The 25,244-nt window shown below is 41.6% G+C and overlaps 3 protein-coding genes across 12 annotated transcripts; 2 read left to right on the top strand and 1 right to left on the bottom strand.

The window, feature by feature from the left end:
* Nucleotides 1-333: 333 nt before the first annotated feature.
* Nucleotides 334-1,051, top strand: LOC117135137 (general odorant-binding protein 28a). Its single transcript, XM_033295194.1, has one exon. It carries the CDS (start codon nt 525-527, stop codon nt 954-956), a length of 432 nt encoding a protein of 143 aa, XP_033151085.1. The 5' UTR covers nt 334-524; the 3' UTR covers nt 957-1,051.
* Nucleotides 1,052-1,531: 480 nt separating this feature from the next.
* On the top strand, nt 1,532-25,239 carry LOC117135302 (dedicator of cytokinesis protein 9). Of its 9 annotated transcripts, XM_033295482.1 has the most exons (15): nt 1,544-1,608; nt 1,890-2,320; nt 14,179-14,295; nt 14,377-14,912; nt 14,974-15,277; nt 15,341-16,162; nt 16,221-16,853; nt 16,912-17,247; nt 17,485-18,960; nt 19,019-20,629; nt 20,692-20,838; nt 23,253-23,463; nt 23,522-23,810; nt 23,869-24,101; nt 24,566-25,239. In XM_033295482.1, the coding sequence occupies exons 2-15, from the start codon at nt 2,225-2,227 to the stop codon at nt 24,652-24,654; spliced, it is 6,900 nt and encodes a 2,299-aa protein (XP_033151373.1). In that variant the 5' UTR covers nt 1,544-1,608; nt 1,890-2,224; the 3' UTR covers nt 24,655-25,239. The 9 variants fall into 9 exon arrangements, 8 of the variants coding, with proteins under 8 accessions (XP_033151374.1, XP_033151375.1, XP_033151379.1 ...); XR_004458996.1 differs by having other exon boundaries at nt 1,532-2,320; nt 23,869-24,337; nt 24,566-24,649; XM_033295483.1 differs by having other exon boundaries at nt 1,532-2,320; nt 17,488-18,960.
* Nucleotides 20,850-23,032, bottom strand: LOC117135303. 2 transcript variants are annotated; one of them, XM_033295490.1, is made up of 5 exons: nt 22,127-23,032; nt 21,897-22,033; nt 21,324-21,836; nt 21,100-21,232; nt 20,951-21,042 (listed from the first exon to the last, which is right to left on the bottom strand). In XM_033295490.1, the coding sequence occupies exons 1-5, from the start codon at nt 22,853-22,855 to the stop codon at nt 20,977-20,979; spliced, it is 1,578 nt and encodes a 525-aa protein (XP_033151381.1). In that variant the 5' UTR covers nt 22,856-23,032; the 3' UTR covers nt 20,951-20,976. The 2 variants fall into 2 exon arrangements, with proteins under 2 accessions (XP_033151380.1, XP_033151381.1); XM_033295489.1 differs by having other exon boundaries at nt 20,850-21,042; nt 21,897-23,032.
* Nucleotides 25,240-25,244: the final 5 nt, after the last annotated feature.

Genomic DNA, 25,244 nt, shown 5'->3' with positions numbered 1-25,244 from the left:
CTGTGTTTTAAATGGATTTTCAATGGGTAAAATAATTTTACTCACGATCAGAAGGGTCTTCTTTTATGGTCTGAAATTTTGGCTGGTTTTGAAATTTCAAAAATGGATTTTCATATTTAATATGGTTTAGTACATGCTTCTTACTTTTACTCTCGATGTCTTCAGGATTGCACATCTGATAGACAATCTTGATACCTATGAATTATGCGTAACGAAGCACAAATGCCAGTCATGTTGACATGGCGTTGGGACACTTTTTTAATCACTTAGACCTTTTCTGGGGACGTGCGTGTCTTATGGGGGCGGTCAGTACTTATTGGTCGACCGGCTACATTTTGTTAGCTGATCCATTAGCTGAAAACCCCTAATAACGATCGCGATGCGGCCAATTAAGCGACCATTGTAAAGATTGTTAAACGGTGTACTATATTATTTCACAGCCGAGCGAGTCACCGATTTAGCTATAAAAGCCTTAGTCCCCATCAGCAGAGACAAATTCAGTTCAGATACACCGACCTAGCATCATGCAGTCTACTCCAATCATTCTGGTGGCAATCGTCCTCCTCGGCGCCGCACTGGTGCGAGCCTTTGACGAGAAGGAAGCCATGGCCAAGCTGATGGAGACAGCCGAGGGCTGCATTCCGGAGGTGGGCGCCAGCGATGCCGATCTGCAGGAAATGGTCAAGAAGCAGCCAGCCAGCACATATGCCGGCAAGTGCCTGCGCGCCTGCGTGATGAAGAGTTTCGGAGTACTGGGCGCCGACGGCAAACTGGACACGGAGGCAGGTCGCGAGAAGGCCAAGCAGTACACGGGCAACGATCCGGCCAAGCTAAAGATTGCCCTGGAGATCGGCGACACCTGTGCTGCCCTAACTGTGCCGGATGATCACTGCGAGGCCGCCGAAGCCTACGGCGCTTGCTTCAAGAGCGAGGCCAAGAAACATGGACTCTTCTAACAATTAATACAGCCCCACCGCCTGGACACGCCGATAAAGTTACCTGGAATCCCACACTTGTATCTATAAGTTTTGATTAATCGAGGTCGAGTAAAATAAATGCATTAAAAAAAAAGGATTTGGAAGTCTCCAATTTCTATGTTTACATTTCTGCGCAGCGGGAAAAATTCAAGACATTACTTTTTCAAAAGCTATTTTTGAAAGTAGCTTAAAAGATTTTTAATTTAACAAATATAAAACAACTAAAAATGCAGTTTAGATGGTAAATATGTAATAGTTATAGATTTCATAGAAGTTAACAGTTTAATTATTATCTCATACAATTTATTTACATTTCTTTTTTAACTAGTTTGAAAAATAACAGTTTTGTGCTGCCTGGCCACACTTTTTTACACTCACTTAACATAGCCTCTGTTACTGACGGAAACTGGTTCGAGTCCCTGCTAACTCAATCATTTTCACCAACCCGAGGGTAGTTTCTCTGATGGCGGTATTTTGCCACACTTGGAAGTATTTTTTAGTGAATTGTGCTGCTTCATGTTATTATTGCCCCAACAAATCGCGTTCCCCAAAAGTCAGTGGATCTCGTTCGCGTGAGGAGCTCAGCGCTCTGTTAGCGGCAATTCGAAAAGACAAACTCCACGCCAATACGGTTCGTTCAAATCGCCGCTGCAAACGCACAAACACCTTAAACGCCAAACGCACGTAAATTGCGAGTAATCAACCAGATAATAAAAATGTGTAAACAGCTGTGTGTAGCTCGTTAAAATATATTGTTTATATTCTTAATCGGGATGCTAGAAGCCTGAGGCTGCTAAAAATATTTGCCGTGGGTGTTTGTGTTTTTCGCCAAGACCCCCCTCATTTTTGCCGAAAGGGGCGTGGGAATTACAGCGTGCGTGTTGGTGTTTTGTGTATAACATGGATATTCAGGAATTTCGCAGATGAATCCTTTTTACGACAAATTATAGTATGGCCTTAATGCACTTTTAAATTTTCAAAAAGAGAGGGGAAAATAAAGTGAAGAAAAAGTGGACAGAGCAAGGATAACGTATTAGTCATCGCTGGCAGCGACGTCGACTGCGCAGTCGGCAGCGCATCCTGGCTGCCTGTGCGTGCGTGTGTGTGTCTCTCTATTTTTGAATTTCCGCCGGTTTCTGCACAACAACAACAAAAGCAACAGAGCGGAGAGAAACAGTGCCCGTGCGACAAAAACAACAACTTGTTTGTTTGATCCCTGAAAGAGAGCAAGGAAGAGAGCGAGCAGGATGGAGCGAAAGTTTACGCGCGGCTTAAATAAGCTCGGCTCAGCGGTGCAAATGAGAGAGAATGTCTCTCAGCTGGTGCGAGAGAGCGCGGTTTTGGTAAGTTCAGAAATTCCCTTATTACACCTGCTTATTGCCATCTCACTCACTCCCCCTAGACTATTTTTGACTTTCAGAAGTGCAGTTGTTGTTTTCCGTACATGTGTATATGCTAGTGTGGGTGTGTCTCCAGTAATGCATGTCACCTTTTGTTTTGTTTACCTCACTATATATGTATGTACATATAAGTATATGTAAACATGTGTATATCATTATAAATAAAAGATAAATTATATAGAATTTGTCGGAATGCAAATGGCTTTGTGTGTTGTTGGCTGTATGCGACAGAATTTCCCACTCATAAACGCACATTTTCCTACATTGCAACACATTCATAAACACACAGCCGTGGTCAAAATAGTAATATTATTAAAATTATGTAATGCTGATTGACAAATTATAAAATATGTGGGCTTACAAATAGTTAAAACGTTGACACTAGTTTTTCCCTTACTTAAATTTTTAAAATGTCAGTGTTCTTGCATTTGTGTTTAAATTATTTTCCTTTTATTAGCTTAATATCAGCATTTATTTCAAATGGGTTTATATATTTTTTCGAACACACTTGTAGACATGGTCATGTTTTCATTTCGCTTGGCACATTTCCAAATGCTCTGAGTTTTGATAATGTTTTCTTTTCACTTAGCACACATCACCGAGATCATAATGTTTTATAAGGCAAAGAGTTTCCATACACCCATCAGTGGTTGCATAAGAAAAGTCAACATTGGAAATGTGCTAAGGAAAGGGAAAACTTGTTCTTTATCTCATCGTTATTCTATTCGTTGTTGTTGGAGAAGAGAGACTCAAAAGACTCGATTTCTGTTTCCTAAGATTGTAGAAGAGAGGCCCCAAGAGCGAAGAATCCGTCAAGGCCGTGAGATTTGTAAATTCCGCCGCAGCTTCTACTTTTGTTTGTTTATATTCATGTTGAACGATAATGATGTTCGCTGTAGAACGAACACAGTGGTAATTCCCTAAGAAAGCTGTGTCCTAGCTTGCGCTGAAAATTGTAGCTATAAAAGATCTCTTAGAGTCATATAAAATATATGACTTAATAATATAATATTTCTTTACTTAACATGACTTTCTATTAGATTAAAAATTTAATCTATCGAGGCTTATCTGTACTTTCGGGCATAACTAAGACCAGCTTGAGCATAAGGTGTGACTTCATTTTGTGGGGGCATCACCCACGTGTTGCGCCTAAACAGCTATATGTTCCTACCCATCCCCCCCTTACGATAGTACCTACTAATTGCATTATTACGGTCCCAAACGAAAATCATATTAGGGTGCCATTAGCCGCGCTTCCAATGTCAATTAGAGTGTGTGTGTGTGTGTGTTTGTGGTTCTCATTCTCCTCCGCGGACTCCTAATTCAATTAGTGCGTAGAGTGAGAGTCGAAGCCAAATTGATAAGCAATTGCCGACTTACAGCTGCAATCAACAGGCCGACAGGCAATCAAACCATAATAAGCAACTGTCGACAGATAGATAGCTCCACGCCAATAAAAAGAAGAGTGGCTCGTCGGTTGAGTGGGCTGCAATGAGTCGTACTCCTCATTTTCCACCTGTCATGGGGTTTTGCACATCCCAAATGGAAAAGGCCTCCCCTCCAAACGCACTAATTAAATATTTCAAGTCAAGTTTTTTAGTTCAAAGGGTCAAAATAATGGAGTTCCATTTCCGAAAACATTATTCCATTACTTAACCATAACCATAAGTTACATTGAGTTTGGGTTAATTTTTATGGCTCGCTACTTATATATGGAATTTTGTTTATGTGTTTCCGCCTTGTTTGTTTAAATACTTGTTAACTTATTGCTGCGCACATGTTATCCGATATCAGAGCAAATATGAAATGTGTGGCTTCGGTTAAAATTGTTGGGGTCTCAGATAATTTAAAAGGTCTGGATAAGCTGGAATGTCTTGACGTCAGCGAATCGCGACTTTAAAGTGTATAAAATTTATATACAGCAAACTTTTTTCAATATTATAAGATTTAAGAAAAATATATAATAGCCTTGATATTTTATTTTTATATCCGGTTTTTGATTACAACTGAAATACTTGAGTTCTCTATCACGATTTTCGCACAATTTGATCCTACAAAGAATTCCGTATGATTTATGAGTATGAATTTGACTTTTTATTTGTTCCATTTCGGGAATATCAAGGCACCATTTACCTTTTTTGTCATGACCTCATCTCCAAACTACGCGAAGCACTACTATAAAAAAAAACTGACAATAAACTGAAGAGGTTCCTTATAAGTCGAAGAAAACGAACCTAAATCAAAACATGCTCAAAATTACCTGTAGTTGAAATGTAGGAGAATCTACAGTTTAAATCTATTATTAAGCGGATTAATACTTTTCCATCTAATTAATGTATGAGAATAATGTAGGAGAATCTACAGTTTAAATCTATTATTAAGCGGATTAATACTTTTCCATCTAATTAATGTAGAATACCATATGTTTGTTTAATTGCTTAAACCTTCTGAGAACTTCCACTTTTTAGTGTTTTTTATTGTTTTTGAAAGCTGCACGTTCCAAGTGTCCAAAAAGGGTAAGAGGAAAATTTGTAGTCGGAAGTGGAGTAGGTAAAATGGTCATGGCTCAACTGCTCGTACTTTCCTACTGATTACCTATTAACTTTTTGAAAGATGGGGTATGCAAAGTACTTAACTTGTTTAAAAAAATATTATATTATATTGTTTTAAAATACTTACAAATATATTTCTTTAACTATGCTAATTTATTGATTATTTAACTGTTTAAATACTTAAGCCTAGTGGATTGCTTTTGCGATAAATGTTTTTAAATACGTTCTTTATAAATGTTGAATTCCAGGTCATGGCGTATTCGTATCCAACATAGGTATATTATATATATTGTTGTGCTTTTATTGTTAGTAGCTGCTCTTTTTGCGCATCTCCTCTTTATTGTTTATTTTATGTATTCCGTGATTCTATTCTGAGTGTCGGTCACCGCTTTTTTCCCATCCCCCGCCGGAAATATCGTTTCGCAACTTTTATTTTTTGTTTGAGCTTTTCCCCGAGTTGACGTGAGTTGTCTGCGATTTAATGACCGCCACTCTGCTCCGATTCAGTTTGTTTGTCGGGCGTGCTCAACATATCATGGTCATCTAACCATTCCCCCATCCGATCAACCTTTGGCTATTAATAACAGAGCTTGTAATACTGACCCAAACATTTCCCCCTTCTTTTTCTATATCATTTTAGATGAACTGCACTGGCCGCTATCAGCGTAGCCCCTCCATTGCGGTAAAAATATATTACACTGAAAACATAGCAAGTGATTTTATTGGCACTTACTAACGGGAAGCCTTTCTTTTGCTTTTATAATGCGAGTATATAATAAACTTTTGAAAGGCCATGGGACTCCTAAAAAGATGTCTAGGGAATTATTGATCTTAAAATTTCATAACCAGTGTTAAAATAAGATTGTATAATACATATTTCGCTGTGCATTGCTAATATCTAGAGCAATGTCAGTTCATTTATATGCGTAGCTTTGCGCCGCCATCAACAATAACCATAATCAGTGACCTCAATGTGTCCTTATTCGCTTTCCGTTTTTCCGAGCCTGGTGGCGACAAACTTTTATCGATTCCTCGATCTGACCTTGACTCTCTTCTCCTGAGTTTTCACGCCAACCTCCCCACCCACCCCACATTGCATCTGCTCGACTTTTCACTCTCTCGTTATTTTTGATGACGTTCCTTTTTCGGCCCGGCTGCGTGAATAATTTGTATATGTCACGAGTGTTTTAATTTGATTTGGCCTAAGAGATAAACTTTCTTTTATGCATATTTTCTCCACCGGCCAAACTAGGAAGAAGCTGCCGAGCAATTAAAACAGCAATGAACGACGACGATGATGCTAACTTTTCATGTTTATCGGTGCGATAGTCGTGTAAATATTGACATTGAAATCGTGCCTCCCCACGAGAACCGAACTTGAACCTGATGCTCTACCTGCAACTGGTACCTGAAACCGAATACCAAACACGAACTCATACATCAAAAATTAAGTATCGCCATCAAACAGGTCTCAAGTGGGAATGAGTCGCATTTTCCAGTTTTCCAATCGCATCGACAGGTGCAATCGAGCAAGGCGTCGAATGCATTCTACAGATTGACTCATTGACAAACCCCATTAATTTGCAACTGCTAGGACGTGAATAAAAGAGGATTTGCGCACAATTAAGTTCGGAAGTCTCATCTTCGCTAAAAGCTATCGAAAGTGCCGTTAGAACTATCGATGCAGTGCCAGCTCTGGCATTCAAAAATAAAAAATTTATAATAGGTAGCTTCCTCTCAATGAGTTGGCAATTTACTGCTGAATAAAGCTTTAAATTGCGTTGCTAAAATTAAATTGTTTAAATTTCTCTCTCGACTGACCAACAAAAGCTACAATCCTCGAAATAAATAAATCAATTTGAGGTGTGCGGCGCTTAATCATTGTTAAATTTCGTTCTATTTTATTGTACACTCTGGATTTAGCAAGAATTTCGGAATGAGCATTTTGTTCACTGACTTCTCAGGCTTCATTTCAAACAAGTGGATGGCATTTAAATGTGCCAGATTTTTATGCACTGATAAATTACAAACGAACACGAGTACAAACTGCGAAAACAAAGTTGCAGAAAACAGTGAATGAAGTAAAAATGTGAAAGAACCTAAGAAAGGTGCCAAATGAAGTGCTGATCATGAATCGGTTGTAAATTCGTAGGAGAAACTCTGCTCGCTGGAAGTGAAAGGTGTAAAGTATTGTCGAGATTTTCGTTGGTCGCGTTGTAAGCTTATCAAAACACGAGAAAAGGGAACTTCGACTGCTGTCACATGGTTTTCGAAGGGTCTTTTGTCTCTGCTCAGTCGGTTTCTCTTTCTACAATGAAAGTTAAAGAGGATTTCCAAATACTAATACTACTTACCTGGTAGAAGGTAATAATGATTATAGCTTGCAGTTTGTTGACCATTTGCTGGTCCGCAATGTAGTTTCATTAGAGATGGAAATATTTCACAAATAAACACCAGTCTGTTTAACCACTTGCTATCATAATGTAAACATGTTAATATTAAGTTAACCCATTTAGTATTCGTTTTAGATAACAATAGTTGCACGTATTTTTCTTAAAGTATAATGCATTCTGTTGCCCAACTGCAAAATAATATCCATTTCTAGCATCTTTCTGCCCACGATTTTGGAATTCGATGAAATCATCAAGTAATTGAAAATATATATTTAACCACGCCCACTCACACATACTTCCGACTCTAGGCCCACTGTACAGTGTACACCCACACTGAAGTTCAAACATCTATTCGTGATAAACGTTCCACTCTAGACAACTTTTTTTGTTTATTTGCGACAATTATTGTTGACAATTGTTGTCGTTTCTGTTGGAGTTGGTGCTGTTGCACTTTGCTCTATTGCATAATGAACACAATTGCCGGGGAGCTCTGTTTAGTCCTCCCACTTCGCATTCAACTTTTTCTCATTTCGATTCAACTTTGCTGTCGAGTTTTACTTGTTTACTGCAAATTCATTTGCACATCGGACCCACCCTTACAATTTCAACATGGAATCTTCCATCTTTATGCAGAAACTAAATTTGCATAAGTTGAAATTGGCAAGGTCTACCGAAGAAGAAACGATTCAAATCGACTTTTAATGTTTAATTTGGTATTCACATTCATTTTATTCATATTTACATGTATAACAAGATAATTTTTTCGAAAATAACATTTTTTAAACAAAACATTTAAGGCAATTTTAATTATGAATTGGGTTCTTCATTTTGTGCTCAGTGTATGGTAGTTTTCCTTCAGATAATATGCAAATAATAGATTTCCCTGTGTTCCATCAGGACGTAGAATCAATTGATTCTGTTCATACCCATACCCACTGGCAAATATTTTGTGCAAATGTCATTCACTTTTGGCCAGAACTGCCAAATAGGAAAGCGCTTAAAAGGCTAGAAGGGGTGTGAGCAAGCAGTTAGCACTTGCTACAGCTGACACACTTACTAACTGCAAAATAAAACAAGGCAAAAACACACTAACTCACTTCCGTTTCGCAATCACAATGTGCGAGCTTTGTGTTTGAAGTTGTGCGCAAATATCCAGTTGGAGTTTTGCGTCAGTCGGTACCACTGTATCTCATGCCCATTCTGGAAATGGGTAAAAAGGCTACTGGCATAGACAGAGACACTCATTTGACATGTCAGTAACCTTTATTTCAATCCGCATGTGTGATTTGTTCTCTGTTGTTTGCAACTTTTGTAAGCCGCGGCTTTTGTTTTTCCGCAGAATGAAAGTTGCTATTGGGCATCGTATCTATCTAACATAATGCCCTTAAAAAGACAGCACGATCTGCTGTTTCTACGGCTTTCTGTTCACCGAAAGTGAGTACTGACCGTCATCTTGTGACGGATTTTCTCTTTGAGGAAAGAACTAAAATGTGTGGCAACAAGATAATGAATCTTTTCATAAACTTCAAACAGGAGGATTTATTTGCAAATTAAAACAGCAAATCAAGACTGACATTTTCATTTGATTTTAATTCGTATTCGTCTGCCTGAATTTAAAGCATAGCTAGTAAATCTTGACGTTTATTAATTGGCAGATTGCTTTTTTATTTGTTAATTAAAATAGAATTAAAATCGTTTCAGTTTATGTTCGATTTTTTTAATAGATACATTTCTCAAACAATTACATAAAACGATACATTGGGAGATATATTAGAAGACTTATTGATGTTTAGTAGCTTGCTAAATCATATTGAATCAGCCTCTATAAAATCCTTTAAAAATTACCTACTTCTTTAATATACTCCCACGAACTTCGTTCTTTGAAAACTGGTTTCCCAGCTTAATGCTCGTTTGGGCATTAAATGGCAAGCCGAAGATTATGAAATGGGTGTGTCGTGTGGCACTTTAAATTTTTTGCCAAATGCGAGTCTGTCGACCCCGGAGATTTGTTTGGATCTCTCTACAATTGAGCAATTAATGAGAGACACTTGAATTTTACGATGACCATTCGCCGCCGTGCAATTAACACATATTTCACACTCTCCCAATGCATTCACAATGGAAAACCGACGCGGCCATAAATGTAATTAGTTTGCCAGATTCTCGCTGCCGTATTTTTTTTTTTTTTAGCCCGCCTCTTGGCGTCGCAGACACATTGTACAATTGTAATTGAAAGTGCTAAGTACTTTTTAGAAAGTTGCCCCGGCCACAGATGGCAGAATCCATCAGAGCTCCTCGCCGACACCCAATTTTCCACTGAAAACTGCACTGAAACTGTCAACTTTCCAAGGCATATCTATCTGTATCTGTAAATGCGAAGATATCGGGGCTACTGTTGTCGGCAATTAATGCGTCTTCGACAATATTCTTGCGGCAAATGTTTGTCGTTCGTTCGATTGTTTGTTTGCTCGCGTACTCCAAAAATGTGTGTGCACTTTTCTTGGTTTTCCTTTGCTTTTCTTTTACTTTCTTTCGGCTCCGTTCAATGGCTAATTATTCGCTGAGCAACGAAGAGACCTGACCAAGAACTGGATATTGGATGAGTTTCCTATGTGATTATTTAGCCGCGCCCCTCTTTCCCCACTTTTCATATTTTTTCTGCGTGGGAACTTTTCATGTCTTTGTCTCTTGCCTTGGATTTTCCACTGGTTTTTTATCTTCAGCTTTTGCTGCACTTGCTTTTCCTGCTTTTAGGGCAATTATTTTCTTTTGCTGGCGTAGTCTTCATTTAGTTCCCCCACATATTGTCCTCAAGGTTGCTTCTGGTTATTCTTGTACTTCTGGTTGAGTTGGCCAACACGAGCTGCCGACCAGTTAGCTTTTGACCTTGACGGGTTAAAGCCATTAAGGGTCTCAACCTGCTCCATTAGAAAGACAAGTGTTTTTATGTAGAGTAAGTGCTTAAATTTAGATTTTTATAAAGGTTACAGTACTACAGACTTTGATAATTTAAGTTGTTTAGAAAATTTTTCAACTTGGAAAAATTATAAATCGCACAAGAAATGAAAGTGTTGGCGGAACTTTTAGCCATACCGATCCACAGCTTATTCAAATGTGTCTACAACGGCGTAAGACATCATCGTCATCTGTGGCTTATATAACCCCGATCGGCGGTCGATTAGTGCATAAATATCTTATAGTTATGCTATAGTTGTGTCGCGCTTATGATTTAAATGCCGCTTATGCAGCAGACATTTCTCTGCCACATTTCCCTCATTGTGGGGACAACAAAAAGGCATCTAATGAATGCCGCTGCCAAAGTATTTACTTTGAATTGAACGGAGCTAATGATAAGCTTCCTCATTTGTCCGGACATGTAAATTTGCCTACGAATCGGACTTGGAACTGGGTGAAATTCGTTGCCCATTTTGAATAGAATATCTTGCTTGGAAAGTTCAACTTTTGCCCGGGCCATAAATTATTTAGTTGTATAACTAATGGCGAGAAATTTGTTGAGTTGGATTTTTATTTGCGCAGCTAGCTCACTTGTGTTTTCAGTTTTCATTTATTTCTTTTGGGCAACACGTTTGAGTGGAATGTCTGGAATGGGTGAGGAAAATTGCTGACTTGTCGCCACCTTTATGGGTGGGCCAGTTACAGATTTGCACTTGGCTTGGGTTTTTCAATATTACTTAAACATGCTGTTGGGTTCGTTGAACCGAGCGACAGTGAAACCCACCGAAGATGACCAAAACATATAACTCACTGGGCTGAAACCAGTTTCAAAGTTGCAAATCCGATGACTGGACAAACCCCTTCTCCTTTAGTCGAACCACTGATAAAGACAACTTTGCCTTATAATTTGTATTATAAATAAATAAATAAATATATATATATATATATATATATATCTATATGAGTTTTATCAGTAGAATTCTCTCACATGCATTTCACGGATCATGTTTTTTTTTTTTGCCGGGGGAGCAGGAAATCCCTGCATGGGCATAAATTTATTGAATTTGTATGCCGCATTCCTCTATCGCAAAACGGATGCCAGCTGCCTTATTCCCATTGACCATACACTGCAAATAAACAAATCATAACATTTGTATACTTTCTGTTCCACATACACATGTTTACATATTAATCGTATTAGATACACAAGGCGAAAGCCCAGAAATGCCGAACGAAATTGTAGCAAATGCTTTGCGATCTATATTTGCAATGTAAATAAAACTAATTTTAAATCGAAAATCCAACCAAAATCCCTCCCTATCTGAACTTCCAGCACTCACACGCTATCTTTTCCAAAGCTTTTAAAATTCGAAATATTTTTGGAAAACCCCTTGAATTGTTTTTTACATTAGATTCCCACTTACCCAGCCCTTTAATGCATTATTCGTGCGGGTCAAAAGTTCGCCAGACGCAGACACAACAAATCATATGCAATAAGTTAAGCTAAATTTAGTCACAATAATTCCGTGCCCAGAAAATGCAAATCAGGAAGAGAAAAGTCTATAGTATAGACCACTTGAACGGTTTCCACTTCAAAGCGAATTCCGAATGAGCCGATCCAACTTTTCGTGACCCTTTCCCGCATTTCTCGACTACTACGTACACATACTACTTTTTATAAGAAATATGTAGCAGATATAAATGATGGCATCTGCCGCCTTGCTGCAATTTCAATTGATAAGCGAGTAAAATGAAGGGACACCAACTCAAGTGACATTCAAGACATGCCAGGGCCAATTGCCATGCTTAAATCAATGAAAGTCAAGCCTTGTTTAGAAGGGGGCGTCGGATGATGGGGAGAGTCGTAACTGCCACATCTACTGCCACTGCCACTGCCACTTGAGGCCTGGTCAATGTTTCACTGAAATATGCATAAATCGTCACGTTTTGCCCGACGAGAGGCGCCTCAAACCGCTAGCTTTAAATTGAAACTGGCTGCTGGCAGAGATAGTCATCAGTGATGCCGGAACCTAAAAGCCAAATAATAAGTACCTATAAATTTGAAACTAACAAGCAAAAATTACTAAAATATTTACTGAATTTTCAGAAAACTTACATTTTAAGTTGCTTAAATTTTATCGCTATATGAAAATCTCCGCACCATATTTGTATAAACACTACATATTTTTTATAAATTCGATATAAATAAGCCATAACTGCCATTACTGTTTCATATGAAGTGCCTAATGGCTTCAGATCATGATCACTGAGCAGTGGCATGTGGTCGATGGTGAATCTTTGAGCTCTTCACGCCTAGCTGGACCAGTTGTGCCTCATGGAATCTTGCACCGCAAATTTGCGTGTCTACTGATCGATGGCAATGCATTTTAAAGACCTAAGTTTAGCTAACACTCCTAAAAAAAAACGAAAAATTAGCCACCGAAAATGTTTGCCCAACTTTCTCGTGCTTTTATGCTGGCCAATCAATTTGGTAATTGCCCACCCGATCGCTGATGAGTTTGCCTTTTTTCGCAATGCCCATGCACTTGTCGCATAGCCGTAGGTGTACTTTTTACCTGTAGCTCGTTTTTTTTTTTTAGCTGAGGTTGTCGCCGGTTTGTGGTTTTAATTACGCAAGCGGCGACGTCTGCCAATTTGCATGCGGTGCGTGCCAAGAGGCGAAATGGAGGAGCTCCAGGAAAAGGCCCGCGCCTGAGCTCACAATGGAAAATGCTTTCCCCCAAGCTCGAGCCCAAAAGTGGCTAAGTGGGCGAGTGCAATGACATTGCAGTCCATGCTGGAGAAAGGGGGTGGACAGGCCAGATACTTTTGTGGGCGTGGCTGGGCATGAAGCACATGCGATTGGAATCAGGGCCAAAGCCAAGGCTTGCCAGTGGAACTAGCTGACAGCTGATATATGTAGATGGATTGCCTGCCAATATGTTATGGATTTTAATTAGCAATAACCTTTCAACTAAAAAGCTCGACCTTTAAATGTCGAACTTTTCAAACTGCAGTGCTTTCAATTTAGTTAGTCTAGTTTAGTCTTAGTCTTAAAATAAGAAAATGTGGTGTATGAGCATATGTTGTAATAACCCCACCCAAACTTGATTCTCTGCCTAATAACCGATCCCAACCTATGACAATCCTTTTTCCAATGTCGCAGTTAACGTCGCTTAAACGCTGTTCCAAATTAACTTTTCCCATGGCCCGAGTTGACCCGTGTCTTCCTGAAATAAACCAAGCCCAAGAATAAAACACACATCAAGCCCACACACCTCGAGTTTCAAGAAGGCAATAAAATGACAGCACATCGGAAAGTCGCCTGAAATGGATATGCCAAAACGGAAGTGGCACTTTAACCCTCTGTGGACATGTCATATTGGGTGGGGTCACCGGTTGGGTCACACACCTCGTGGCACAGATATATTATTGTATCATCATCATCTTGCGAAATCTAAGACGCAAAAAGCTGAAAATATCAACAATTGCCTGCGGGATCCAAGAAATGCAAAATGCTAAAACTTACAATGTTTAGAGTTTAAGCAAAATGAATTTGTTTATTCCGAGTGGCAGACATGGAAAATATCATTACACTAGGGGTAGAAGTGGAGGCATCCGCTGTGTAAATGCGGTCAAGGTCTTTTCTGTGTGGGGTAGTGAAAATAAGAGCCAACCTCACACATCACTAAGTAGCCATAAATTTATGACGTGCGTTGTATCTATAAATCTATCGAAATCCGTCTGCATTCCGGCATCGGGAATGGATAACATTTGGGCATTACTTTTTGGGGGAGTGCTATTAATAGGGACGCTCTGCTTTTACAAGTGGCCCGCATAAATTAGCATACAAACATTTTGAAAATAGAAGCGTATACTTAACTCAATCTTCTTGTTTCAGAACAAGCCACTCGTGGTGGAGCCGATCGATTTTGAAGCCTTTATAGCCAAAAATAAAACTGTTATCCAAAATGATCCGCAGAGGGAGCTACTCATCTATCCCACAGATGATGTATCGGTGAGTGAAATAATATACTACAATTGACGGGATTTTAGAAATGGACGTGATATAATCTAATCTTCTTCTCTGTTCCGATAGGAGATTATCATGCCCCGCAAGCAGCGAACCAATGCCAAATCTGTGGCAGACAGATTCGATCCTCCCAATGAGGCGATTGTGTGTCCCCTTCATGGTCCTTCCATGATAACGAATGGAAATGGACACAGTCAAGTGAGTCGGCAGGGTAGCATACAGTCGAATGGTAGCCACCACAACGGAAATGGTAATGGGCACACAAGCAGCAGCAGTAGCAGCAGCTTGAGCAATTCCAATGGACACGGTCAACTCTCCAGAAAGAGTTCACAGTGCTCGAATGGCTCCTCCAGTCACAAGGATTCCTCCTATGAGTCAGCCCTGTCGTCGATTACACTCCGATCGAATTTGGCTCAGCCGGAGGAGGTGGATGAGTTTGCGGACGATGGAAACGGCGAGGATTTAGTCGATGGACAGCCTCACGGTTCCAGGGCTGAGTGCACCCGATTCACACGGCAGGCTCTCTACACATACAGGGCTAAGAATCACTTGATCCACTATAAATATAATGCCTACGGTGGAAACTGTCACGATCTACCCAGGTATATATTGCAACTGTTTGTTTTATAACGAATACAATTTAACTGAACTATTTTTTCTTAGCATATCGCCTGCTGAGGAATTGGTGGAAGAGGTCTACGAAATCGATGCGGATCAGGATCGGATTGACGAGCAGATGACTCGCTCACAGGCGGACACCATTACCAAGCAGGGATATCTGCTAAAAGGGCCCGATTCGGCCTCAGATCGGATGTTTGCCAATATCGGCAATAAATCGTTTAAACGACGCTACTGCTATCTGCGACAAGAGATAGATGGAACATATATATTGGAACTGCACAAGGACGAGAAACAGGGCGAAGCCAAAGCCACAATAGTAATGGACTTTTGCACAGATGTAGTTCAGGTGAGTGGTTATATTCAAACGGAATGTATAGAGCGACAAATATTAATTTTAAATCCATTTCAGAATCCCAAACGTGGTCGCTTTTGTTTCGAGCTCCGCATGACGACGGGTCATAAATCCTTCACCTTGGCTGCCGAAAACGAACAGGACTTTAAGGACTGGCTCAGCAAGATTTCATCGGTTTTGGCCCAAAATCGCGCACAAGAGGAGAAGCGAAATGCTTCACTGGAGCGTCACCCATCTATTGGCTCGAATCCAAGCCCACAGCTCCAGCCACCCGCAATGGACCCCCCTACCTTTGGCACTTTGAAGGGCTTAGATCAATCACTCCATCCCCAATTGATGAAGTATGGACGAGAAACGGATCACTCGATTGCTTTGGCAAGAAGGGAACAGCGACGCCGCCTGTTTGCCTGCTATCAGTCGCCAGTCAAGGGCAGCGGTAGCGATAATGTAGAGCAGTATCGAGAGCACTTTGGCACACGGTTACTGCTCACCTGTCACAACCTGCGTTTCCGGCTGCAGTGCATTCCCCAGGACGAGGGCTCCGCGGGTGGAGTCGAACAGCAGGTGGAACCCTATATCACCAGCCTGGCCTTATTCGACGCCAAGGCAAACCGAAAGTTAAGCGAGAACTTTTACTTCAATGTCAATGAGCAGTGGGCAGCCCAATTATTACCGAATACCCCGGTACCTTCGTCAGTCGCTGGTTGTGGAGTTCCTAGAAAGTCCGCGGAGGGCGATGAAAGGAGCTCTGCTTGCCAGGCACCACATTCCCTGTTCGATGGAGTGTCTGCCGAGCTGTTGCGATCCAATCGACAGCAATTTCAGCAACTGAGGCAATGTCTGCTTTCCGTGACAGCTCCACATGCCGATATATATTTGGTTAGTAATTAATTCATTAAATCTAAATCCCGTTTTAATTAATGGTTATCTCGTATAGGTTGTGCGCATAGAAAAAATACTGCAATCAGGAATAGCTCAGGTTGCCGAACCGTATCTCAAAGCTGGCAAGGATCCAAAGCTAGGCCAAAAAGTCTACAAAGCGGCGAAGAGCTATGCTCAACATATTGGACATTACCGGCAGCCTTTTGCCTGGGCAGCAAGACCGCTCTTCAAACAATACAGTCACGAATTGGATGTAGATCCCAAAAGGGAGTTTGAGTTCAGTCCCATTTATCGCCAGGAGATACCCAAACTGAAAGATGAGGAACTTCTTAAGCTTTTGGTCGATTATCGCAAACCTGAAAAACTGAGCAAACTAACAATTATTCCTGGCAGTCTTAAGATGCAGATGCAGTTCCTTGACCAAACCACACCTTGCGGCTTAAGCAAATCGCTGGCACCCTTGTCCACCTTTAGCCCATCTTCCAAGCAACCGCCCACTGTAGAAGTGGCCGAATTCCAAAGCCAAAGTGAACGGGATGCACACCCTTATACGAGTTTCTGTAACCACCTCTATGTGTACCCACTGAGTTTGCAATTCGACAGCCAGAAACTGTTCTCAAGAGCCAGGAATATTACGGTCGTGGTGGAGCTGCGTGATGGCGATGGGGAGTACAGCAAACCATTAAAGGTAAAATTTATTAAATTTTTAAAAGTATGAATATGAATATAATACAATTTGATTGCAGTGCATATATGGTCGCCCTGGTCAGGATCTTTTAGTGTCCCAGATTGCCTGCCCGGTGCTGCATCACAATGTAACGCCCACCTGGTACGAGGAAATCAAGCTACGTCTACCGCTGGGACTATTTCCGGAACACCACCTGCTCTTTTCCTTTTACCATGTGTCATGTAATCTCAGCAAGAAAAGGGATGCGCATGCGGCGTTCGAAACACCTATTGGCTATGCCTGGTTGCCATTGCTTCAGAAGAATCGGATATGCCTGGAGGAACAACAGCTTCCGGTGGCTGCCACATTGCCAGTCGGCTATCTATCTATCCAACCCTTGGGATGGGGCAAAGGGGTAAGTTGTGTATGTTGTGTGCTGCGCAAAGTCGTTCATCAACTCATGAAATGTTTGTTTTGTCTTTTACCCAACATACCTCATACCCATACATACATTCATTCCCTGGCTTGCCAACTAACCTGTGCTCTTTTTCTGTGTTCTCTTTCTCCGCACTGATATGCATGCTAACTGCACCATCAACCACCCACTACCCACCCCACCCTTGGCTGCCTACAAACCCTTCCAATTTCTCAGCAGAACTGCGGTCCGGATATCCAGTGGATCGACAATCAGAGAAATTTATATACGGTGGGACTGCGTATGGATTCCACGGTTCTGACTGCCGATCAGCACTTGCACAACTTTTTTGGACACTGTGAAAGATTGCTGGAGGGGGGCAAAACTGGAGCAGTGCCAGCGGAAACGGAAACCTGCAAGATCTTGAAAGCTGCCCACGCCATTGATATGAAATCGTTGATTAACTATTTACCCACGGTTCTCAATGAGCTGTTTACTCTGCTAGTTCACACTCAGTCGGAAGAAATCGGCTTGAATGTAATCCGCTTGATTACAAACATCATCCATTTGATCAGTGATCAGGCGAAAAGATCCGATCTGTTGGGAGCCTATGTGAAATACGTATTTCACGCACCCTACTACAGCCAACAAACTGCTAGGCAAAGGACGGTTCATGGAGAACTCTGCAGGCATTTGCCCTACCTCCTTAATCCTAGCAATCCGGATTTCCTCATCGTCAACAAGTTCATGAGATACTCGTCGATATTCTTTGATCTGATTATAAAAAGCATGGCTCAGCACTTGTTGGCCACCGGTAGGATTCGAATGCTCCGCAACGAGCGGTTTCCCAAGGAATATGGTGATCGTGTGGAACAGTTGATTAAGGCACTAATGCCCTACATAACAACACGATTTGAGGATTTAAGTGAAGAAACTCATTTGTTGAATCGATCTTTGGCCAAGTTTGTTCGCCAGTGTCTGAGCTACATGGACCGAGGATTTGTCTTTCGCTTGATCCGCTGTTATATGGGAGAATTTTCGCCTGGTAATCCGCGGATACTTCACGAATACAAGTTCAACTTTCTGCAGGAGATCTGCCAGCATGAGCATTATGTGCCACTTAATCTACCATTTGTTTTGAATCCAAAGAACAGACCTCCGGAGATGATGCAGCACTTCACTCTTTCCGAACAATTCTGTAGGCAACATTTTCTATCCGGGCTGCTACTCCAGGAATTGAAAAGTAGCCTCAATGAAGTGGGCCATGTGAGGAGACATGCGCTTGGCATTTTCAAAGATCTCTTGGCCAAACACGAGTTGGATAACCGATATCAGCAGAAGGGTCAGCTCTCAAGGATTGCCCTGCTCTATGTTCCGTGGTTGGGCGTCGTGATGGACAACATCCATCGTATTGATGATTTATCGGAGTCTGGAGCTTGTACGCCCAATGGACACGTTTATGCGGACTCCGCTTCCTATACTAAGCGCTTGAGTTGTTCAAGTAGCTATGTGTTCAGCAAGGACTCTTCCACTTTTGGCTCTTTGACGTCCACGCCGCGTTCAAAGAATCGTCTGACTATGCACTGTGATCAAGCGAGTCCATACCGCACCTCGGTTCACATGAAGGAGCACAACTATCTGGCCGCTATCGCTGGACAACCCATTAGCAATGGGATCTCAAATCTCTCACTAAATTCAAATACGGACTCGGGGGTAAGTTGTAGTCTAATTAAATCCTGTCAAGCGTTGCAAGCATACATCCTCTTTTCAGCACTCTCAGGACACCACCACAATAGGAGCCTATACGAATGGAGACACAGATGTGGCCCTACGAAATGGGCACAATCGCTCAGTGAGCGTTACCCATGCACAGATCCTGTCCCGCTGCGATAAGTTCAGTTCTGTGGAAAGCAAGGATCTTCTCCTGGGCTTTCTTTTCATCATCAAACACCTTTCACAAGAGCAAATGGTTGGTTGGTGGCAAAACTGCAATGAATCCGAGACTCTGCAGTTTCTCTCCATTCTGGATCTCTGCCTGCTGCAATTTCGATATGTGGGCAAGAAAAGTGTAGTGATACCTACAGAAACCCGTCAGGGGCGTTTGGCCAAGGCCAACACACTTCCAGCTAGGACTCAACCACCCACAGGCTTGGAAAACGGAAGTCAGGAACAGCAGCCATCAAGTGGAACCCTGAATCAAACCCGGGAACACCTATTAGAGGACATGGATACCCTAGCTAGAAGTCAGTTGGCTCTCTATGAATCGAATTTGGCCACCGAAGTGGGCATGATTATTTTGGACTGCTTAGGGCTGTATGTTCTGCAGTTCAGACAACTTTTGGCCGATAGTTTAGTCCTGCCCAAGGTGGCCAGAGTTTACCTGAGATTCCTGCAGTTGGGTCAATCAGAAAGGCTCTCAAAACACGTATTTGCAGCTCTGCGAGCATTTATTAACAACTATGCAGTGGCCCTTTTCAAAGGAAATGCCATGTTGTGTGGTCAGATGGTTTATGAGCTACTTAAAGCCTGCGATAGTCGCTTAGTGGAGATTCGCCACGAATCATGCGCTGTTTTATATCTTCTCATGCGCAGTAACTTCGAATTCAGTGGCCGAAAAACCCTAACCCGCGTGCACTTGCAAGTTATTATCTCAGTATCCCAGATGATTGGCAACGTAATTGGACTGAACAATGCTAGATTCCAAGAAAGCTTGTCAATCATCAATAGCTATGCGAATAGCGACAAGGCGATGAAGGGCACAGGCTTTCCTATGGAGGTCAAAGACCTAACGCGTCGAGTGCGTACTGTACTTATGGCCACTGCCCAAATGCAGGCTCATCATATGGATCCTGAAAGATTGCTGGAACTGCAGTATTCCCTGGCCAATTCGTATGCCTCCACACCAGAGCTTCGCCATACTTGGTTAGTGACCATGGCCAGAAATCACGAGCAGAATGGGAACCTGTCGGAGGCTGCCTGTTGCCATCTCCACATTGCTGCTTTAATGTGCGAATATCTCCGATTAAAAGGAGGTTGCACTCTTAGTTGGTCATCCACTGCATTCGGAAAGATATCAACGAATATACCCCTAGATGAGCAAGGTCTCAAACTGGATGCCGGTGCTCAGGATTCCCAGTACACCGAACAAATGCTTCTGGAGCAGCTTAAGCTATGTGCTGACTTCTTGGACCGCGCTGAAAGATTTGAGTGCCTTGGAGAGCTCTACAAACTCATCCTGCCCATGTACGAAAGAGATCGTAGTTACCAGGACCTGGCACACTGCTATGAGCATCTCACACAAGCTTATAATAAAATAGTTGAAGTGAATCGCTCAGGAAAGAGAATGTTGGGTCGCTTTTATAGGGTTGTATTTTATGGATTGGTGAGTAACCTACAGAATACCCTTAAAATTAATATTACACTTAAATTTAATGCTATTTTTAGATGTACTTTGAAGAAGATCATGCCATCGAGTTTGTGTACAAGGAGCCCAAGCTAACATCACTCAGCGAAATCTCTGAGCGACTGGCCAAACAGTACAAGGAAAAGTTTGGAGCAGATGTTGTTAAGATGATCATGGATTCGTCACCGGTAAGTATACAGATTACACTTTCTTTACTTGTTTTCCCAGTCTTGGTTTCAATTTTAATTTTAACATAACCTAGGTATTTGGATTGGAAAAACTAATTTTTGAAAGGGAAGGAACAAATCCATATAACTTATTGCAAATCATTTGAAGAGATATTCGTTGTATAGCAGATCCGAATCACTGTCGGCGCGCATCAAACTCATGCGCTACAATGGAGTATATATATTATATTACTTGTGAAATTGGACTTGCGAGGGGTTTACCCGCTTGACCTCGGACTGACGCATCATTGAGGCGTTTGTGCTTCTTGGCATCATTCGCTGTGGGTTGCCATTGGTTTGCTTTGGATTAGACATGGAAATCCTGCTGGTGGTAGACATTTTTCCTGACTTGCAACTGAAGAAAAAAAGGAATAGAAAATAGACAGTTTACAGACACGTAATAATAGACTATTAAAAGCATTTAATGATCACAAATTTTAACTCACATATGATTTGACTTCTGTTTTGGTACGTTTGTACCAGATTTTCCTAGTTTTGTATCGCGACCTGTTGAAAGTCTTTGCGAACTGCCAGATGGCTGGTAAATTTTTGATTTAGCTTCAGTCAACCTATTTTGCTTGCGGGCAGCCCCGGTTGGGCACGAATCCATTTGGAGCTTTCGGGGGGCAGCCGATCCAGCTTGGTGGTGGCAACCAACTGCAATAGTCCGAAAATGTGAAGTCGTGGGTGAGCCCTTTGACGGCTGCGTCATTAAACGGACTGCCCTGTTATTGTAGCCACTCTGTTGACCACTAGATCCTGCCCCTCGAGCCGAGCATTTGGCTTTGGCTGATTTGTACACCCGAGGAAAGGTTGCCGGCACACTAGCGGTTACCACGGTCTTGGGCTTCGTGGTAGATGGTAAATCCAACTCGAATTCATCTACCTCCATAGCTTCAATTTTTTGTTGACTTACATTCAGTTCGTTGACCAACTGGCATCCCTGAGAGTCTTCGTATCTAAAATTAAAAGTCACAATAATTTTTGTAATCCCTTCACTTAAATTAAGACCCACCCACCTGTAAAGCTTTCCCCTCAAATATTCATTTGAAATAGATGGCTGTTGACCTCCATTCGCGGTCAGTTCACAACCGTTGAAATTGGATTCGTCATCTCCTCTATAAGCCTTGGCCTCAACATCAGATTCCATTTCGTTCTTGGACATGCAAATGGTTATACTAGAGGACTGTGCCGTGGGTGGAGGGACCACTGTGGAAGGGCGGTTCACCTGGATCTGATCTCGACTCACGATTAATCCCAGCCTGTGGCACAGCTCCTTAAAGGCTTTGTGAGAAACTATGTCTTGGTAGCGAGTTGATTCCGTAAAGGTGAAAAATTTCTCAAAAGCCTTTATGCAGTCGATTTGGTTTTCGATTTCCAGCTCCGTATAGCTGCGATTTGAGCACAGGGTGCACCTGGGACACACGGATCCACCGTAGTCATACTTCTCGTTCAAAAGATCGTTGACCCGGATGAGGAATTGGGCAACAAGGACGGTCTCAGGTCTGTTTGCCAGCTTCTCGTGATCGCCCACAGCCAGCTGGAGGATCTGTCGACTGTGCTTTACTAGAGTATTTCGGTCCATAGGCTGCAGCTGATCGTGCTCTTTGGTGGTGAAAGTCATACTAAGACCTTGTCCTCCTGGTAATACACCCACCGCGATCTCTTCCAGAGGCATTTGCTCATCTCCCAGTTGACTTAGTGTGTCAAAGATCTGGCGCTCGAGAAAAACATCATTTTCAACAGTATTCGCGGCATCACCAACGACCTCGGGACGCAGCAATGTTGTAGTTGAGGTCGCCTCCGTTTTGGTCGATAGACTTGGAAGCTCGGGCTTCTGGCGAAAAGATGGCACGAATTCCACTGCGTTCGGATTTAGCGAATACCCCCTCCTACACGGGATTGGTATCTGCATCTGCGGCATCTGGACCAATCCCAGACCCATTGCACGAGCCGGGAACTCAAAGATCTGCTCCATAAGGGAACAGACAATGTATTGTGGAATAGTTACCGTATGTCCGACAATCTGATGAACTTATGGTTTGTGCCAAAGGAAGGAACTCGAACTCTACAAAATTTGGATATTTTTGCGGCTCTAGTGTACTGACTGCGGTAGTTGTATAAAAATAACAAACAATTTACTAGTACCTAGTAAAGTTGCTGAGCTATTTGAACCAAATCTGTTGAAGGTGGGAAGTATTCTGAAACAAACTTCATTCTGATATTTGGTGGAGGGACGACTTGATCTCGAAGTTACAAGTGTAGGTCCACCATTGATTGCATTATTATTGCATTATATTATTATTTATTATTGATAGACGGTTTTTTAAGAAAAACAATTTGGTATAATTAAATTTTACAACTCATTTTTTCAGGTTAAAGTTGACGAACTAGATGCCAAACTTGCCTACATACAGGTCACCCATGTGATTCCTTTCTTCTCCAAGGACGAGCTAGACCAAAGGCTAAATGAATTCGAGCAGAATCATGATGTGGACACTTTTATGTACGAGACTCCGTTCACCAAATCGGGTGCAGCCCGTGGCAGCGTAGAAGAACAATGGAAGCGCAAGACGGTTATAAAAAGTATGTGAATACCGTCTCTGATCATAATTGTCCCATATTAAAGCATCAATTATTGCAGCTCAATACTCCTTCCCATATGTTCTTAAACGTATACCCGTCAAATCCCGTGAAATCATAGAACTGAGCCCCATTGAGGTGGCCATCGATGAAATGCAATCCAAGGTTTCAGAGCTGGAAGAGATCATTCTCCCACCGGCCGATGTGAAGAAGTTGCAGCTGCGTCTGCAGGGAAGTGTGGCGGTGACTGTAAATGCTGGTCCTTTGGCATACGCTCATGCCTTTCTCGATGCAAAGGTGGTTAACAACTTCTCAATGGATCGCGTCGGAGATCTAAAGGATGTTTTTCGGTATGCATTTCTAGTAACTAGTCATATGCGTTTATTAAATGAGGTCTCTTTCTTGCAGCGACTTCATTGTGGTGTGTCAGAAGGCCCTGTTCCTCAACGAGCGAATCATCAGCGCTGACCAGAAGGAGTACCACCATGTGCTCAAGGAGAACTACGAGAAGCTGTGCCAGGCGCTCAGTGAGTTGCTGGACGACGAGTCCTTCCAGCCGCTCGGCGACGATGCCGATAGCATAAACCAGCGCAACAGCATGGCTTTGTTCAATGCGATCAGTGGCGCCTCCCATAACTCAAGTACTGCTTAAGTCCAACAAAATCATAATAAGATATCAAAATTCTGAAACTCAGTCACCCACACGCACGGCTAACCAGAAACCAAACCGAATGTTGAAGTATTCAAATAACACGAGCCCGATACGTAGCGTAGAGATTGTAATGCGTTAGCGTAACCACAACGTAGTCGTAACATAGGCTCTCTTGGTGTTCCTTTGTTTGAAGTTGTCGTTGATTTTGAAATTGTCTTGCGGCAGGTAAAGCTCGATTTTGGGCTTAATGGTTTGCGCCTCGGCTGAGGGAATCCGCATGTGACTAACACCACAAAAAAACATAAACAATCTAAATTTGGTGGCTTTTAATCCGAACCGAAACTAACCGTAAGCGCTTTCTAACTAAATTCGGCTAATCTAACTAAATGTTCTGTGACCCTGCCCATAGCTTTTCCATTTTGTATTAACGAGTTTGTAATTCTCCCTTTTTAGGACCGTATTTTGTTGATCAAAATACCAGCAACAGCACCCACCACCACAGTTCCCACATAAACACACAGAACTCCACACACCATTCATAACCGATAACCGAACAATATATTATGTGCTAAACGACCAGTTCCATAAGTTCCAGTTAACCGATATTACTTGTTAATTTGACTACGCTTAAGCGACTATGATTTAGATTTCCAATTTATTGTTGTTAGATTTTTATGTTGGACAATTATAATTACAAAAAATATTTGTAAATTTTTTCATAGCATGCATACCGAATGGAGCCCGAAAATAGTTTTAAATTTAAGTTTAAAACTTGTATATTATTATTATTATTTTAATTTGAGTCCTTAAATTAATTTTATTGAGCTATCGGCTAATGATGCACCTTACGCAACCTATACCAGTTACTTTATTAGATAAAATCTGCTAACTTTGTGTCTTCTTCAGAACTTGAAATGGCTAAGGAATCGTTTGATAATTTAATTATTCCTAAATGAAATTAGTTTTAGTGTTAGACAAATAAGTTCCCACAAGCAACAGAACTTACCAAAGTATTCAGATAAAGGAAAAACCTATTTAACAGATCTACGGATATATATTTACATACATGCATTTTCTAGTGAAATCGTATAATGAACTAAATACAAATATACGCATTGAATGTTAAATCAAA

This window comes from Drosophila mauritiana, chromosome 2L, assembly GCF_004382145.1.
Source record: "Drosophila mauritiana strain mau12 chromosome 2L, ASM438214v1, whole genome shotgun sequence".
NCBI lineage: Eukaryota > Metazoa > Arthropoda > Insecta > Diptera > Drosophilidae > Drosophila > Drosophila mauritiana.
Note: the sequence above shows the minus strand (reverse complement) of the source record. Positions and strands in the feature narration are given on the sequence as shown.

Bases quoted from the DNA above. Each gene is read 5' to 3' on its own strand.
- LOC117135137 (XM_033295194.1), top strand. From the start codon at position 525: ATGCAGTCTACTCCAATCATTCTGGTGGCAATCGTCCTCCTCGGCGCC.
- LOC117135302 (XM_033295480.1), top strand. From the start codon at position 2,225: ATGGAGCGAAAGTTTACGCGCGGCTTAAATAAGCTCGGCTCAGCGGTG. The intron at 18,961-19,018 runs GTAAGTTGTAGT...TCCTCTTTTCAG, and splicing joins ATTCAAATACGGACTCGGGG to CACTCTCAGGACACCACCAC. The intron at 23,811-23,868 runs GTATGCATTTCT...TCTTTCTTGCAG, and splicing joins GATCTAAAGGATGTTTTTCG to CGACTTCATTGTGGTGTGTC.
- LOC117135303 (XM_033295489.1), bottom strand. From the start codon at position 22,855: ATGGAGCAGATCTTTGAGTTCCCGGCTCGTGCAATGGGTCTGGGATTG. The intron at 21,837-21,896 runs GTGGGTGGGTCT...TTTTAATTTTAG, and splicing joins TTGAGGGGAAAGCTTTACAG to ATACGAAGACTCTCAGGGAT. The intron at 21,043-21,099 runs GTAAACCCCTCG...ACTCCATTGTAG, and splicing joins GTCAGTCCGAGGTCAAGCGG to CGCATGAGTTTGATGCGCGC.